Genomic DNA, 19,274 nt, shown 5'->3' with positions numbered 1-19,274 from the left:
CCATCAATGGGCTTTAGGGGCATTGCTTTCCATCAATGGGCCTGTAGGGGCATTGCTTTCTATGAATGGGCTTTAGGGGCATTGCTTTCCATCAACGGGCTTTAAGGGCATTGCTTTCCATCAATGGGCTTTAGGGGCATTGCTTTCCATCAATGGGCTTTAGGGGCATTGTTTTCCATCAATGGGCTTTAGGGGCATTACTTTCCATCAATGGGCTTTAGGGACATAACTTTCCATCAACGGGCTTTAGGGGCATTGCTTTCCATCAATGGGCTTTAGGGGCATTGCTTTCCATCAATGGGCTTTAGGGGCATTGCTTTCCATCAATGGGCTTTAGGGGCATTGCTTTCCATCAATGGGCATTAGGGGCATTGCTTTCCATCAATGGGCTTTAGGGGCATTGCTTTCTATGAATGGGCTTTAGGGGCATCGCTTTCCATCAATGGGCTTTAGTGGCATCGCTTTCCATCAATGGGCTTTAGTGGCATTGCTTTCCATCAATGGGCTTTAGGGGCATTGCTTTCCATCAATGGGCTTTAGGGGCATTGCTTTCCATCAATGGGCTTTAGGGGCATTACTTTCCATCAATGGGCTTTAGGGACATTACTTTCCATCAACGGGCTTTAGGGGCATTGCTTTCCATCAATGGGCTTTAGGGGCATTGCTTTCCATTAATGGGCTTTAGGGGCATTGCTTTCCATCAATGGGCTTTAGGGGCATTGCTTTCCATCAATGGGCTTTAGTGGCATTACTTTCCATCAATGGGCTTTACTATTTGCTGCTGCTAACTGCTGCTCAGCTCAGCTCAGCGCATGTATGAAGCAGCTTCAGATGTGCATTGGACATCATCAGACGTGCACAGTACAATTAGTGAGTGGAGCTAAGCAGCGGTTAGCAGCAGATACTAAAGCCCATTGATGGACGACACACAAAAGCCCATTTCTACTCTTTTAAAGGGATAAAAGGATGATTTTTACAAGACTGGAGCATTGGTTCTGAATAAGAAATACATCATCATAAACTGTGCCTACAAGGCACTGTGATTAGTTTGCCTCACATTTGTCCCTTTAAGCCACCCTAGGGTTAAAAAAAAAAGAAAAAAAGTGAACTGCCCCTTTAATGATTTAGCCTGGTGACTGGGGGCCTTGGTATCCATACTTGTAACCTTGTTATGGTGACCCTCAGTTTGGTGTTCTTGTGTTACATGCTTTTTTTTTTACAGTTTGAATTTTATAGAATATTTTAGGGGAGTAAAGTAAGGAGTACAGAAGGATAAGGAGAAACATCTGAAACCCAGTTAGAAGTATACATCCTTTTGGCATACAGTAGCAAAAGAAAAGGTATCATGTAGCGAGGACCTAACCTAGAGAAGCTGTGCTCAGTAACATATGTGTATATATATATATATATATATATATATATATATATATATATATATATATATATATATATATATACGTCTAGATACAGCTGCAGTATGAACAGAGAGTCTTTTTCAAAATCTTGCCCCAAACCACTGACACCAAGATATACAGTTCTTATTCTGTTCTATAGTCTTGTTCAGACTGTGAGATGAAACAAAACATGGCTTTAATTTCACACTTATTTAGACAGATGAGATTTGACAGGGACCCTTCAGGGATGCTCTATATCTCCAGTGTACAAACAAGGTGCATCAAATATTTACTTGTACTGACTCCAGATAAGACATTTCTCCAATTCTGTGTCTATCTTTCATTTCCTCCTGATACAAGTCCTTCATTCATATAGTCAAAGTTGTCTGTATATAGCCGGAATAGCGATAGGACATGAAATAAACATTATACCCTCCTGAGTGTGAATTTTTAAGGGCAGCCACCAATACATTATTCTTGTATGAAGCAGACATGCAAATTATGGTGCCATAAATATTTTATTCGCTTTGAGGCATCAGATTGAATATTTGAAATAAATGTGGATTGAAGTTATCCTCTGTCATGCATGAAAAAAAATGGAGGCTAGGTGATAAATATTTCAATAAGTGTGGAACATTTCAGGGAGATTAACCGGTTACATCACTGTGTAGAGATCCTCACCAAGGAGAGAATTATAGGAAGATGCAAAATAGTTCATATCAATTAAAAGCTCATAAAAAATATAATACGTACAGAAAAATCCCCTCCTTCATTGATCTGCTCCTCTGTGTCAATCCCCTATTGTTGAAAAAAAAGATAGATAGATAGATAGATAGATAGATAGATAGATAGATAGATAGAAGATGAACTGTATCCCCTCCTTCTTACTATTTTGTTACAGTCTGTAAGTCCACTGGCTGTAGCAGGAGCTGCGGCCAGTTGTTTTACGCCTCCCAAGGGGTTGATAATAACAAGTGGAACCCCTCTTTAACTACAAGGGTGAAGAAAACCCTCATGAATAATAGGAATAGACATTGTAGACCTGACCCTACACACTTCAAATCCTGATTGGCTGATGCACTGTTGTGCAGGTCAAAGGTCAGGAAGACCAAGAACCCGAACTATGACTCTCATCTGGAACAGAACAGTAGGGGCGTAAAGGGGACATGACATTGTGGAGCTGACCCTATATGAGATAACTATTGCCAAATGCTCATTCAGCCGACTGTGGGTCCAATCGGTGTGACTCACTTCTATCAGATATTTATTGTATAAAGGGGAGAACTCCTTTAGGGCTAGTTCACACGGGGGAAAAGAGGCTGATTTTGACAGCGGATTTCGCTTCAAAATCAGCCCCTTTACAATAGTGGTCTATGTAGACTGCTAGCAGAGAAAAAGAAGAGACATGACGGAATACGCCTGAATAAAGCAATAGAAGTGAATGGGAGGCGAAAACCACGTGGTTTTTTCCGCACGTTTTTTTGCAAAAATAAGCGACGCTTTTTTTGTAAAAAACACGACGCGTTTTGTTCAGCCCATTTACCTTACAGGAGGGGAAACAGCCTGGCTTTTTTTTAAGCTGTTTTTACAAAAAAAAAAAAGCTCCAAAAAAGCTTGGCAAGGTCCAAAAAAACCTTCCTAATTAGGAAGCTTTTTTTTCCGGTGCCAAAATAAGCCACACGTTATTTACGTGTGAACTAACCCTTACATTCATAGTACATTATGTCCTTAATTGGAATACATAATTAACAATTGATGAGAATTCACACAGTGAAATACTGACTAAAGCAATACGTGGGAGCGCTGTAACTAGGTATGCAAAGTCCAAGGTGATATTAAGATCATTAATATGAGCAGCCAGATGACTCAGGTTTTTGCAGAGCTAGAAAATCATTTCAAACCTTGAGATAGAATATTGAAGGTGCGAGAAATGTATTTCATGTTTGCTTTAAAATATTTAGCTTTCTATAAAATATGTATGCGCTCAGAGGGGGGCAGCAGTAGGGCGCACAGAACTTGAAATCACAATCTGCTCTCTTTGTAAAGGGTAGATGGTTGGGGGTCCCCTGGATAACATCTTAGCATGAATATATAATGAATCTAGACTGAACTATAGATGGGACCTCCTAGTTATAGTGTACAGAGCTATTACCCTGAAGAATACCATTATAGATACTACGCTGCAGATATACTGTATGATAAAACCCAATTATAGCTGTACACCAAGGCCAAGGAGCTATTTATATGGGCAATCATATTTGTAAGATTTATTTAAACACTTCTATCTTTTCCCTAAATCTTGAGGTAGGACTTAAAGGGATTTTTCAAGACTCTGATATTGAAAACCTATCCTTATAGCTTATCCTAACTTATAACTTATCAGTATCAGATCAGCGGGGGACTGGCACTCACCGATTGGCTGTTCAAAGTGTCAGTGAGCAACGCTTCCTCTTCATAGGTCTGTGATGTCGTGTTTTTTGGTCACATGGCCTGTTTGTAGCTCAGTCCTATTCAAGTGAATGGGGCTGAGATGCAGTAGCAAGCACCGCTGCTGTACAATGTGTGATGCTTTGCTTGGCAAGCAGAGTAAAGGTGACAGGGCTCTCCTCTGAATAGTGGGTGATCTATCTTGTTCACAAGGGGCAAGAGGGGGCGGATTTTGACGCCGAATCCACCCCCTCACAATAGAGGTCTATGTAGACCGCTAGCTTCCTTTTTTCCATGAGCGGTATGTTCCAACTCACGGAAAAAAGAAGCGAGCTGCCCTTTCTTCAGGCGGATTCCACGGTTGAGTCAGTCCTGGAGTCCGCCTCACGACAGCAACCTCCGGACTAAGCCCATTCATTTGGGCCTAATCTGGAACAGGAAGCCACGACTGTCGGATGTTGCGACAGTCACGGCAGGCGCATTTTGGTCCTATTCTGACGTGGCTTCCCGCATCAAAATCAGGACCAAAATATGCAGTCCCTAGCCCCGTGTGAACTAGCCCTAATATTGATGACCTGTTCTAAGTACAAGTTATGAGTATTTAAATCATGGAAACCCCTTTAAATATCTTTTACCACTGATAGTTTAGTTGCTTATAGTATTTATTTATTATGCTTACTTATATAGCGCCATCGTATTCCGCAGCGCTTTACAGATATTGTAGGTCACTGTCCCACATAGGGCTCACAATCTACATTCCCTATCAGTATGTCTTTGGTGTTTGGGAGGAAGCCGGAGTACCCGGAGGAAACCCACGCAAACACGGGGAGAACATACAAACTCCTTGCAGATGTTACCCTTGGCAGGATTTGAACCTAGGACTCAAGTGCTGCAAAGCTGCAGTGCTAACCACTGAGCCACCGTGCTGCCCCAAGTACTCTCCGTTGTGTAACTTGCTGCAAATGTCATCAGTTTCTCTATACAATTCTTAGTGCCTCCCATGGTGGCCCTTTTCAAGAGATATTACCAAAGTGCATGCAATTTGTTTTCACAACTATGAGCCAATAACAATCTTAGTTCTAACCTCCAAACTTATTTCACCCTAAATGCCAGACCAAGCTGTCAGTCAACCACAGTGACAGATTTGAGAACACCATCCTGCAGCTTGCTATGTAGTATAAAACATACCAGTGTCACGAGACAAAAATTAAACATTTAATTTCTGAATATTAAAATTTTTAATATAAACCTATTGCAAGAAAAACAAACGATGTAGAGGAGCCCATAGCCTGGACTTGTTCTGTTGTCTTACAGTAGCATTCAGCTTATTTGACTCTCTTACTTGTCCTGGGATGTCGGCTTGCTCACTTGGAAATCCAGTGACACAACGATCACTGTCACATTTCTGTGAACATCTGTTTCACATTGCTAGTCAGTAGCAATATGAAAAATTGCCTAAATGAGGCATAACATAAAATCCTCTGCGGTAATACAAGTCAATGGCTAGTTTATTTGTGCCCCCAGCAAGCCATCGTTCTAGGCAGTTTACATACTTGGTGGCAATTCTTCATGTGTGCATAAATTGTCCCTACAGCTGTATATAATAGGCATACACATACTTATTTGTGATCTATATGGTGTGACAGGGATAATAGTTGTGATATGCTGCAGCAGCTGTTGCGATCATTATCCATTGCTGCATCCCTCACCCCGTCTCCTCTTCTATACAATATCAGCATCCCACATCATAGACATAACAAAGTCCTCAGTAAAAGCAGCTGTACAGATATATTATAGAGTTATAAAAATCTATAATTCCCCCTTTATGGAATGCTTAATTAATAACATGTTGCAGGTATTTCTTTTTTAGGACGCAATTATACCAAGTTTGTGCTGCACTACCTGGGGTCAGCATAAGGTAGTGACCCCGATTCCAAAACTAGGTCACCTTAATGTAATTTCCTTAAAATCCCTCTATAGGAACCCGAGTACTTGTATTTATAAGTGGCTGGCTAAGCTTGCCCTCCTGCCACTGATTGACAGCTTTCTCCCTATACTGTACATAGAGAGAAGTCTGTCAATCAGTATCAGTAAAAATGTATTATTGTTATTAGTATTATTGTTGTCAGTATTATGAATACAGAGACTGCACTATATATATATATATATATATATATATATATATATATATATATATATATATATACTCGACATTGGGAGGAATTCACAGCCTGCTTCACTTGGAGCTAATAAACAGGGATTTTTTATGTAAGCAAATGCACAAAAAAAAATCAGGATCTCTATCACTACTCACTGTATCAGGGCATATAAACCAGGTGACCGACTCTCTTTAAAAGGGCTCTATCAGCAAAATCATGCTGTATGAGCCCCACCTATGCGTGAATAGGCCACTCAGGCATTGCTAATGATATATTAAACTACCCCCCCTCCCCGTTTTAAAATAAAACCCTAAAAAAGAATATATTCAACTTACCGAACGTGCACAGTTGGCGGGCATTCAGGGTCCGACGTCATCTTCAGCCACGCCTCCTCTTCCAGCGATGTCCTCGGGTCCCGTCTAACTTGCGAACTGACATTGATAAAAATGCTGCTTCTAATACTGCTACTGCGCATGCACACACACCATTTTTTATCAATGTCAGTTTGCGAGTTAGACGGGACCCGAGGACATTGCTGGAAGAGGAGGCGCAGCTAAAGATGACGATGGACCCTGAATTCCCGCCCACTGTGCACGTTTGGTAATTTGAACATATTCTGTTCTAGGGTTTTATTTTAAAACCGGGGGGGGGGGGGGGGGGGGGGTTAATATATCTTTAGCGGACCCTGAATAGCCTTTCTAAAGGATATTCATGCATAGGTGGGGCTCTATTAGCATGATCTTGCTGATAGACCCCCTTTAATGTTTCCAAAGAAGATAAGGAAAATAGTTTTACATTCAGTTATTATGGCATATACATTGCCTGACATTGCAGAGGAGTGGTTCAGTAATAAACCGTACTGAAGTAGTTGTCACACAGGGCAGGGACCTGACTGTCTCTGACCTTAAAAATCTTAATGATGCTGTCTTTATCATTTTCTATTTTATGACATGTCTGTTAGAGGCATTTGAAGATAACAGGTGAGCGCAACTTCTTGGACCTGACCAATAACAAAAATTAAAGGGTCCAAATCCTCATTCCTGGCCTTAGAGTTGGCTTTACATGCTCAAAAATTCTCCTTGAGGGGCCACACAGTGGTTCGGTGGTTAGCACTGCAGCCTTGCAGCTTTGTTGGAGTCCTCGGTTTGAATCCAGCCAAGGACAAAAACCATCTGCAAAGAGTTTGTATGTTCTCCCCGTGTTTGCATGGATTTCCATCCCATATGCCAAAGACATACTGATAGGAAAAAAATGTACATTGTGATCCCTATGTAGGGTTGACTTTGAAGGTGCTGCAAGGATAAGAGCATATGGGAGGTCGGCATGGCACAAATACGTCACCAGAAAATATCTTATTTTTGAACCAAGTTTTTATGTTCAACATATTTTTAATAATTTTTTAAATTCTAGTTAAAAAAATTTTTTGTGACAGCAGTCACCTCATTTATATCACAGATAAGACAGACAAGATTACAATAGAAGATAACGCCATTCTATATAACACTATTTTACTTTGCAGCAGTCATCTCATTTACAGCACAGACAAGACAGAGAGGAATACAGTAGAAGATAACACTGTTCTATAGAACACTATTATATATTATATCATTGCATCCACTACTGACAATAGATGATGTCACAGTTTATCTACTTTGCCATAGACCTCATTGAGTCATCTCCAGACTATTGCTGCCTATGGCCGTGACTATGCTATAAAGCATATCAGAAAGTGGGGAAGCTCAGGCAAGATGGCAGCCCCTATAATCATGTGCAAAAAAAAAAAAAATAGAATAAAAAAATCTGCAATCAAAAAATAAAGAAAGATTAGAAAAATGTGATATATTTATGAATAAATTTTAAAATATTAACGATACATTCCTTTGGGAAAAAAAAACTAGCTGTGTCATGTGTGCATGAATAAAATTCCAGAATTGCACTTAGCCATTGTGACTCCCAAAGGGGCTGTAACTGGCCACCCCTGTAATGTAGCTTTTGGTTTCATTCTCTGTACAAGGAATTTTCCATCCCCCACTGACAGTATAATTGAATTTTGTGTTTGCACAGGAGAGCTGAGACCCTACAGCATGGTCATTAACTTGGTCCTTGCTTATGTGCTTGTTCTGTGGGAGGCAGGTGACAGCGGACGGTCAGAGTCAAGGGCAAAAAGTCAAACATGAAAGGAATGTGACTGTGTGCTGAAAATTATCCATTACATCTGCTGGAGGAAATACACTATGTGATCAAAAGTATCCGGCCACCTGGCTGAGAATGACTTACAAGTTGGTGACGCCCTCCATCGGTAATGCTGGATACAATATGGTGTTGGCCACCCTTAGCCTTGATGACGGCTTCCACTCTCGCAGGCAGACGTTCAATCAGGTGCTGGAAGGTTTCTTGGGGAATGGCAGCCCATTCTTCACGGAGTGCTGCACTGAGGAGAGGGATCGATGTAGGTCGGTGAGGCCTGGCACCAAGTCGGTGTTCCAAAACATCCCAAAGGTGTTCTATAGGATTCAAGTCAGGACTGTGTGCAGGCCAGTCCATTACAGAGATGTTATTGTGGTGTAACCACTCCGCCACAGGCCGTGCAGTATGTACAGGTGCTCCATCGTGGTGTAAGATGCAATCGCCATCCCCGAATTGCTCTTCAACAGTGGGAAGCAAGAAGGTGTTTAATACATCAATGTAGGCCTGTGCTGTGATAGTGCCACGCAAAACAACAAGGGGTGCAAGCCCCCTCCATTACCGATAGAGGGCGCCACCAACTTGTAAGTCATTTTCAGCCGGGTGTCTGGGTACTTTTGATCACATAGTGTATATTCAAGGATTCAATAATAATGGAGACAAAGTGACACGTTCCTAAATATAATCAGTTTTTTTTAAAAAATTACTTTTATACATATTAGATATAGAAAAAATAATATTAATAAATATGTATATACTTTTATTTATTTAAAGGGGATGTTTAAAAAAAAATAAATCCCAAAACTACATTATTTAGAAATCTGAAGTAAGCAGAGGACTTGCCAGAATGAAGGGCAACTACAAATATCATCGCTGTCTTGACTGTGTATTACAGTTAGGGCCAGAAATATTTGGACAGTGACACAATTTTCGCGAGTTGGGCTCTGCATGCCACCACATTGGTTTTGAAATGAAACCTCTACAACAGAATTCAAGTGCAGATTGTAACGTTTAATTTGAAGGGTTGAACAAAACTATCTGATAGAAAATGTAGGAATTGTACACATTTCTTTACAAATACTCCACATTTTAGGAGCTCAAAAGTAATTGGACAAATAAACATAACCCAAAAAAAATATTTTTATTTTTAATATTTTGTTGCGAATCCTTTGGAGGCAATCACTGCCTTAAGTCTGGAACCCATGGACATCACCAAACGCTGGGTTTCCTCCTTCTTAATGCTTTGCCAGGCCTTTGAAGCCGCAGCCTTCAGGTCTTGCTTGTTTGTGGGTCTTTCCGCCTTAAGTCTGGATTTGAGCAAGTGAAATGCATGCTCAATTGGGTTAAGATCTGGTGATTGACTTGGCCATTGCAGAATGTTCCACTTTTTTGCACTCATGAACTCCTGGGTAGCTTTGGCTGTATGCTTGGGGTCATTGTCCATCTGTACTATGAAGCGCCGTCCGATCGACTTGGCAGCATTTGGCTGAATCTGGGCTGAAAGTATATCCCGGTACATTTCAGAATTCATCCGGCTACTCTTGTCTGCTGTTATGTCATCAATAAACACAAGTAACCCAGTGCCATTGAAAGCCATGCATGCCCATGCCATCACGTTGCCTCCACCATGTTTTACAGAGGATGTGGTCTGCCTTGGATCATGTGCCGTTCCCTTTCTTCTCCAAACTTTTTTCTTCCCATCATTCTGGTACAGGTTGATCTTTGTCTCATCTGTCCATAGAATACTTTTCCAGAACTGAGCTGGCTTCTTGAGGTGTTTTTCAGCAAATTTAACTCTGGCCTGTCTATTTTTGGAATTGATGAATGGTTTGCATCTAGATGTGAACCCTTTGTATTTACTTTCATGGAGTCTTCTCTTTACTGTTGACTTAGAGACAGATACACCTACTTCACTGAGAGTGTTCTGGACTTCAGTTGATGTTGTGAACGGGTTCTTCTTGACCAAAGAAAGTATGCGGCGATCACCCACCACTGTTGTCATCCGTGGACGCCCAGGCCTTTTTGAGTTCCCAAGCTCACCAGTCAATTCCTTTTTTCTTAGAATGTACCCGACTGTTGATTTTGCTACTCCAAGCATGTCTGCTATCTCTCTGATGGATTTTTTCTTTTTTTTCAGCCTCAGGATGTTCTGCTTCACCTCAATTGAGAGTTCCTTTGACCGCATGTTGTCTGGTCACAGCAACAGCTTCCAAATGCAAAACCACACACCTGGAATCAACCCCAGACCTTTTAACTACTTCATTGATTACAGGTTTACAAGGGAGACGCCTTCAGAGTTAATTGCAGCCCTTAGAGTCCATTGTCCAATTACTTTTGGTCCCTTGAAAAAGAGGAGGCTATGCATTACAGAGCTATGATTCCTAAACCCTTTCTCCGATTTGGATGTGGAAACTCTCATATTGCAGCTGGGAGTGTGCACTTTCAGCCCATATTATATACTAGCTGGTACCCGCGACTTCGTCTGCGGTGATTGTAGAAGTGGGTATATACAGGCGCGGGTAAGGTTTTCATACTGTGTATAAGGTATGGGATATAAAATGTAACTGTGTATCTTGTTTTTGTTGTAATTCTGAGAATACATGAGACTTTTGTGTTGAATGTAATTTGTATTTCAGCCGCTATACAGTGTTGGTATAAACTGTACATAGTGTCTTTGGGACAGAGGTATTTCAGGTTAATATACTTTGATATACGACATTGTATGAGTTATTTTCCGCCAGTACATGTAAGTTTTGGGCACAGGATACTCTTGAGCAAGCCACATAAAGTCTGGCCCTGTGCATGACAGTTTAGTAACTCCATGCGCCTCTTATTAATAGCAATTAACCCCATAATGTCCCTCATATTAACCCCTGTGTAAGAGTTACTGATAGAGATGAGCGAGTACTGTTGGGATCAGCCGATCCGAACAGCACGCTCGCATAGAAATGAATGGACGTAGCCGGCACGCGGGGGGTTAAGCGCGCTGGCTAAGTCCAAGCGGAAGTACCAGGTGCATCCATTCATTTCTATGGAGCGTGCTGTTCAGATCGGCTGATCCCAACAGTACTCGCTCATCTCTAGTTACTGATATGTGAGAGACTTGGAGGTAATAATTAAGTATCTTCATTACTGAGGTCTTTTATTAGTACCTCCATATGTCTCACATATTAGTAACCTTTATATGGGGCACACAGGGGTTAATATGAGGGACATGATGAGGGTTATTCCTATTAATGTGAGGCACATGGAGTTACTAACACTAAACTAATAACCCCATGCCTGACATTAATGAGAATAGGAACTACAGGAAGGGAGCTGTGTGTTTCTTACTTTCAGTTTGCAGGGTGCAGATGGCAGGAGCTATCACTATAGCAGGCAGAGACCTGAGCGATTAAGCTCCACCCCCTGGGTTTCCTGCACCCCTCTCAAAGGGGAGTGTCCTTATGCCTCAGCTCTAGCAGAGACTTCATTTAACTCTTGCAGGTCCTGTGCTGCTGGCATGCCAGTGAAATATGGCAGGAGTGCCACTCTTGGCATGTGTGCCAGGGGTTGCTGACCTCTGCTGTAGGGGGTAATATGAATTTTGTGGCTTGCTATGGTCCAAAGTGTGTGAGATTGCAGAGATAGTGATGTGAGTTTGGGTTTTGTGGGGGTCCTGGGAAAAACGTATGTGCGCTATTGTGACGAAAAGTAGCCTATTGCGCAATCGAGTGTAGGGACTATGTTTGTGGAAAATTTCAGCCAAATGGGTGGAGCGGTTTTTGCGTGATTGACCGCCAAACATCAGAACATCCAAAGGGTCCTGGGAAAAACATATGTGCGCTATTGTGACGAAAAGTAGCCTATTGCGCAATCGAGTGTAGGGACTATGTTTGTGGAAAATGTCAGCCAAATCGGGGTCCAAAGTGTGTGAGATTGCAGAGATAGTGATGTGAGTTTGGGGTTTGTGGGGGTCCTGGGAAAAACGTATGTGCGCTATTGTGACGAAAAGTAGCCTATTGCGCAATGGGGTGTATTAATTATGTTTGTGGAAAATTTCAGCCAAATCGGTCGAGCGGGTTTTGCGTGATTGACTAACAAACATCCGAACACACAAACCCACAAACATCCAAACTCACAAACTTTCACATTTATAATATTAATAGGATATAATTGTATTTCTGAACATGTTTTAGTAAACAGCTAAAATAACAAAACTTGTGTCACTGTCCAAATATTTCTGGCCCTAACTGTATATGGACAGCCTATTTATTTCTTGTAATGCTTCATTTTCCCTGAAGTGGTGCTGAAGAGGAATTAAATCCATGCTGCCAGGTTCCTCCATAGGTTACAGTTAATCGCTAGGGTACAGTTATGTTAAAAATAGGCTGTCTCAAATGGACAAACCCTTTAAAAGGTATCTGAGATTTCATGAAAAGCTGAAATAAGTGCAGGGTCTTTCTGGGCAGTCTGGCAGTCCTGATACTAATATCCTCTTTATGGATGAATAACATTTTACATTTTGTCTTTGAGGCTGTAGGCATAAAAGTAGTCAACTCCCCTGACCCTCGCCCCTATCCATTATAACTACTACTGGTTTGTGTTCATGGAATTCTGCCAGGAGTAACTGTATGATAGCAAATAAGTAGCTGAGTAAAGCCCAAATGAATATAAAAGAGGAGATGCAGGAATAGTTGACTGTAAGTACATATATGTATATACTGTACTTACTATACTTCATATTTATTCTACATTGCACAATGGATACCCCCAACCCCATCATTATTAACCAGTTATATACCTGCAATATCATCCAAGCCAGACATCCCCTTTAATATCATTTAGATGGCACAGTATTACAACAACAGGCCTGTGCATTTCCATCATATAGACTTCTGTTCTTGTAAAAAAAAAACCTGACAGCAATCCCTGAAAGATAAGATTATAAAGTGTGAGCGTACAAGGAATGCGCAGTATCTCTGTGCTGAAAGCTGGCACTCTCACATGGAGCTTTTCATGTGTCATTTTCTGACACTTTGTAATGTCGGTTGTCATCCACTTTTCCTGCCTCCAAACATAATCAGTGATGCTGTACGTGCCGAAATATATGGCTGTTATTCTTAGATCTTCAAGCCGTGTGCACTGTTACTCTTCTGGAATCTACTAACAGGCCTTGCACCTTAAAGTGCACCTCCTCTCATAAAGCACTCTTCTTACATAAATTAATAGTGCAGGCGAATATAGGGAAATTTGTAATATGTCTTATTAAAGGAACATGTTTCCTTCTATAGTTATTAGGCTACTCTATTTCTCTTTGCCTTCACTCAGACTGTTTATCTCTATAGAATTCATACCTGTCTATAGAAGTCTATGGATAGGGGAGGGGGAGAAGGTGCAGCTGTTGTCACATTTATTGCCTCATTATATACAGTGCTAGAGCCTTATCTTTAAGAAGAGTTCCCTCACTCGCAGTGTAGCCACAGTTTGTATCTTATCCAGCAACCTCCCCATCCCCTCTCCATAGACTTCTGGTTAAAAATCAACATATGGAGAAGGAAACATTATTTATTTATTAAGATATATTGTACAATCTATATTTTAATATAATCTTATATTATTAAGTTTCTTACATTCACCTGTAATGATTTTATGCAGTATACAGGAGGCAGCAATGACACAGAGTCAACGCAATGGGGGTCGCCATAACTAGCTGCTAGTAAATGTAGTCTGAACCGTTTCTGATAAATGTGTATTGTAAGAGGGTGCTGATATACCATGTACTACCAAGACGACTTATCTCAAAATATACTGTATAGGGTTGAGCGATTGTGTTCGGAAAAGATCGGATTCCGATCGGCAATCAAGAAAATGTCACGATCGCGATCGGAATTCCAAACACAATCTTTTTAGGTGGGATCGAGATTGGTGATTATTTCCCACAATGCTTTGCTACTGGACAAGCATTGTGGGAAAAGCTAACAATGTTAGCCTTCACACTGAGTATATGCTCCGCTCATTCTGAGCGGAGTGTATACTCAGTGTGAAGGCTCCGCTGTGGTTCCATAGGAATGAATGGAAGCAGCCGGCACACAACCTTAACCCCCTGCGCGCCAGCTGCGTCCATTCATTCTAATGGGAGACTAGCTAACATCTCTAGTAGCTACTTACCTGCAGAGATGGCTGGTCCGGTGCCCGGTGTTCTCGTTCTTCTTTGCCTCACTGCCCCCGCCTCCCAGGTTAGTGTTAAAGAGCTAGGAAGAAGGCGGGGCTTGTGGCTTAGGAGAGTGTGGGTGGGTACAGGGCGGGGAGACGTGACGTCTCCCCTTCCAGTACCCGCCCACACTCTCCTAACCCACCCACACTCTCCTAACCTGGGAGGCGGGGGCAGCGAGGCGAAGAAGAACGAGAACGCCGGGCACCGGACCAGCCATCTCTGCAGGTAAGTGGACACCAGAGGGGACTAAGTAGCCCAAAATGCTCAGTGATTAAAAAAAATCACTACCCAGCGTGGATTCTAACAATTAAAGCATTCAATTGCTAGATTCCATGCTGTATAGTGAATAGGATTGTTTTTGAAATCCGATCTCCGAATATTAAAAAAATCCCATTGACTCGCATTGGGATCGAGATCGGATTCGAATGAAAAATGATCGGAAATCGGATTTCAAAACCGATCCTGAAAAGTCAAGATCGGCTCAATCCTAATACTGTATTTACCGAACTTTTACCTCTGAGTTAACAGGGGAGGGAAGTGGGACTTATTGAAGACCCTTATTTATTAGTCAGAGCTCAGAAAACTTAAGAAGAGCTTCCTTAGTTTGTAAGGACTAAACACATACAAAGCACAGACAGCCCATTGATATCTATAAGTATTGTGTAATGCATCATTTCTCCTGCAGGGGCCGCTGCATCGAAAGAAAAAAAAACGGCTGCAAGATCTCCCATAAATTATAGCTGATCATTGAGCATGACAAAAGCAGGGCAACCTGTGATCAGCTTCTAACACATCCCCTTCAGGTCTGAATAGCCCAGTGTAATCCTCATCTGTTACTCTGGGCATTTTGGTGTTTTTTGTTTATCCATACCTATTCAGCAATTCCAAAGATATAGGCCCTTTAGTGTAGATACAAATTAGGGTACTAGCCAAGTGGATGGTAACACAGCACACAGAGACCAAGTCCCCAGAGAAAACAGTGATGCCACCCATTTGGTTAACCAGTTTGCATAACAGTAACAGGGCTTATATCGTTGAAAAGACTGAATGGATTTGGATAAACAAAAGCCCAAAATGCTGAGGGTGACTATCTATCAGATGAGGGGCTTTTTTCAGACTACATGTCATCCTTAGTAATGAGATCAGATAACGTATGTCATTGGGCTTTTTAAAAGGACCTTCCTATCTTATATAGTGATGACCTATCACTAGCTGGGGCTCCAAACTCTGAGATCCCCATTAATCCCAAGTATGATTGGGACACAGTTCTGGATCAGTGCTGCATCCGTTTTTTTTAAGTTTTTCCTAACCCTTGTCATTCTGATCTAACAAGATGTGCTGTGAACCGCAGCCAACCCTATACACAGCAGATACCTGTCAAGTATGTGGCCAGGGGCCACATTGCATACCCAACACTCTCCAGTTTGGTGTGACACTCACCTATCCTAAAATCATAAGCTATCCTAACAATACGACATATAGAAATAAAATTTGCATTACAGATTTGCAAAGACATCTTGATAAGTTAATACCTATGTTGTATCAGATGAGCCACAATGAAAACACGCCGCTTGTGCAAGCAAGAAAGCAAGCAAGCAAGCGGTGGATGTTGCTGTAGTACACAGGGATGTGTCCTTGGAATGTGGTTTGCTTAGCATGAGAATGAGTCAATGAACAACGGCTACAACATATTTCACTGACGTCTTGTGATAATTCCCCGTTACAGCTACTGATCCTAAACTTACCCTGTGAAAATTTGCTAACAACATTGTCTTGTGTTTGTTTTGTTTTTTGTTGTTTTTTTTATTCCCCCCCCTTTCCTTCTTTTTTTTTTTATGAATGTGCTCCTACCTTGTGAATAATTGTATGCCTAGAAACAACCATGGAGTGATTTTGCTGTTCTGAATGGGGGAAAGATAAATGTTGACATTTGGAAGGCAAGTATCTGGTCGGAGACGTTTCAACGCGTAACCTTTATTTTTTCGTTTGCATGGCAGTGGCTGTTACTTTCACAATTACCATTCATAAAGCAGGCGGAAGAGAACAAAGCAGGCGCAGGGCTCTCGCTCCCGCTCCGGACTCCTTACTATGAATCTTTACTCTTGACTCAACGGTTCATTTCTCTGTCAAATGCTTGGCCCAGTGCATGCCCTTTTCTGTTAACCAGTCTCCTATGTATGCTTCTTTTGCTTGGAGGGAAAACATGTTATGCCATATTTACAAGGCCGCAATGTACTTGCGTGGGGCCCCGTGTGGAGTATATTCATCACATGGCCTTCTTTATGTCACATACGATAAGTATCTTCATGCAATGTTATTCCACCGGGGCTGCTACATCAGACAAGGATAGATTTATGGCTGCATGATGAACGACTCACATATATGAAAATATACACACACTAATCTGTATCTCACGTGAGGCGTATAGGGCCGTTTGATGTATATACCACCTCCTGCTTTGCTTCCACACATGACCCCCTTTTATTTCAGTCCTTTCTAGTAAATATGGATGACTATCTTCACCTCCCACTTTTCTTCACAGTCTTAATGAGCGATTAATGACGATCGTATTCTAATGTCAAGTCTGTTTATCTGTAGGATTTGCACGCAGCCACGGTCAACCCGGATCCGAGTCTGAAGGAGTTTGAAGGAGCTACTTTACGCTACGCCTCTTTAAAATTAAGGTAAGGAATGAACATTATGCTACAAATTTCACTGTTTGTCAACATTAAAGGGAATGTGTAATCGTATATGGCCCAAGGTTTTACATGAAACTTATTTTTTTTCATATTTAATGATTTGATTTTTAATTTTCCATGTTTCTATCTATATTTAAAAATATTTATTTTCAACATATTTATACTCCAGTATAAGCTAACCTTAATATAAGCCGAGGACCCTAATTTTACCACAAAAAACTGCTAAAACTTATTGACTCGAGTATAAGCCGACCCGATTATAAGCCGAGGCCCCTAATTTTATCACAAAAAACTGGGAAAACTTATTGCCTCGAGTATAAGCCGAGGGGGGAAATGCAGCAGCTAGTGGGAAATTTCAAAAATTAAAATGGTCAGAGTTTTTGGGTGCAGTAGATGCTGGGGAAGGGGAGGGGGTGTTTTGGTTGTCTGTCTGCCCCTTCCCTGAGCTTGAGGACTGGGTTTTTTTCTCCCACTTGGAATTCAGTCTGGCTGAATATAGGGGATCTGCAGTGCTCTGATTCAGTCGGGAAGGGGTTAATGCAGATACCCTATATTCAGCCTAGCTGTAGTCAGACTGAATTCCAAGTGGGGGAAAAAAAACCCAGTCTGCAAGCTCAGAAAAGGGACAGACAGACAACCAAAATGCCACCCCCCTTCCCCAGCACCTACTGCACCCCAAACCCCAACCCCCGCCCATCAGCATCTATCTAGTATTTATCCCCTATCCTATGGATCGACGATAAATATTTGAAAAATCACTCTTACTATTCATTTCAAACTGCAGAAGTGTACTCACGGTACTTCTGCTAGTAGGCCAGGAATGCAGACACACGTCGGGTTCGGCCCTGAGCTTACATGGCCACGTCACCCAGCATGTAATGGAGCGGTGGGGAGAGCAAGGGAGCGGAGGCCCGCTGCTGACTGTGGGTGGCCGCTGGAGCAGCGCTGCTGCCGATAGGTGAGTGGTGAAGCAGCACTGTCTCCAGGGCCACCTCAAGATGTTTCCAGAGCATCTTCTCTGCTGAAGGCAGCGGCACACTAAGAAGATGTAGATAAGTTGCTTTCACACAGGAGGTGGTCACGATCTCGCTGCCTTCAGAGCCGTGTCTCTGCCTACCAGCAACACAGTCGGACCCTGACTCAAGTATAAGTCGAGTCGGCTTATACTCAAGTATATACGATGCATTACGAAGTTTGTTACCTTCACCCGAACTATGGATTTCTGAAAAAAGTTTACTTATACTGTAAAAAACTTACAGCTTAAAATCTAAAACCAAGTTCTCGGTTCTTATCATTGTTATTGAGTGCTAGGAGAAAGCACAGCTAGAAAGTTAGTAGTGTGTCCTTGGATGAACGTGTGGTTTTGACCTCTAGGGTATTTTTAATGCTTGACTGTTTTATACCATTTTGAAGGTATAGCGACACCAATAAACAACCAGCAATGTATATAGTACGTGATTGATATCACACAAAGAAACCTGGAAGAAAAAACAGGATTTTCACAGTGCATGAGAACCATGTAGCAAACATACAAAGAAAACTGTACAATAGTCTGTATAGTGCGGGGGTGCACAACCTTATCTAATCCGAAGGCCCACAATAAAGTGTAATATGGTGAACAGCCAGAGCATTTTGCATCCCTGATATACAGCAATACAATGGAAAGAGCCACATTAATTCAGACACAACCATTTTTTCCTCTTTGAAGTACTGAACAGAGAGGAATCCTGAATATAGGGGTTCCAGAGATGGTTGGGGGTCACACAGAATAGCATTACACGATACAGTTTGTGCACCCCTGGGATATTTGGAGACAGAGGTACAGTGAATCATGGTATCTGTCTCACTTACCGTATATACTCGAGTATAAGCCAAATTTTTAAGCACGGTGTTTGTGCTGGAAAAGCCCCCCTCGGCTTATACTTGAGTCAAGCAAAAATAAATATTTTTTTTTTTTTTTTTTTTTGGGGGGGGGGGAGGGGTCTATGACCAGCCGCAATAGTAATGTATAGAATCTCCCATAAAATTGTGAAAAAAAAGAGGCTTTGAAAAATATAATAAAAAATATAATGTTCTAAATCCCTCCTTTCCCTAGAATACATATAAAAGTAGAAAATGACTGTGCCATCGGGAAGGGGTTAATAGGAGCACTGCAGATCCCCTATATTCAGCCAGGCTGAATTCCAAGTGGGGGAAAAAAAAATAGTCCTCACGC

General features: G+C 41.6%; 1 protein-coding gene across 5 annotated transcripts in view; it reads left to right on the top strand.

Annotated features, from left to right (window-relative positions):
* Window positions 1-19,274, top strand: part of APBB2 (amyloid beta precursor protein binding family B member 2) — a 385,145-nt gene that overhangs the window by 176,833 nt on the left and 189,038 nt on the right. For 4 of the 5 annotated variants that reach the window (XM_075261547.1, XM_075261546.1, XM_075261548.1 and 1 more), the window contains one exon: window positions 16,959-17,044. In XM_075261547.1, the coding sequence (XP_075117648.1) occupies window positions 16,959-17,044 (86 nt within the window). Of the gene's footprint in view, window positions 1-16,234; window positions 16,298-16,958; window positions 17,045-19,274 lie in introns of all 5 variants that reach the window. The other variant, XM_075261581.1, reaches the window with a different exon arrangement.

This window comes from Leptodactylus fuscus, chromosome 1, assembly GCF_031893055.1.
Source record: "Leptodactylus fuscus isolate aLepFus1 chromosome 1, aLepFus1.hap2, whole genome shotgun sequence".
NCBI classification, from domain to species: domain Eukaryota; kingdom Metazoa; phylum Chordata; class Amphibia; order Anura; family Leptodactylidae; genus Leptodactylus; species Leptodactylus fuscus.
Note: the sequence above shows the minus strand (reverse complement) of the source record. Positions and strands in the feature narration are given on the sequence as shown.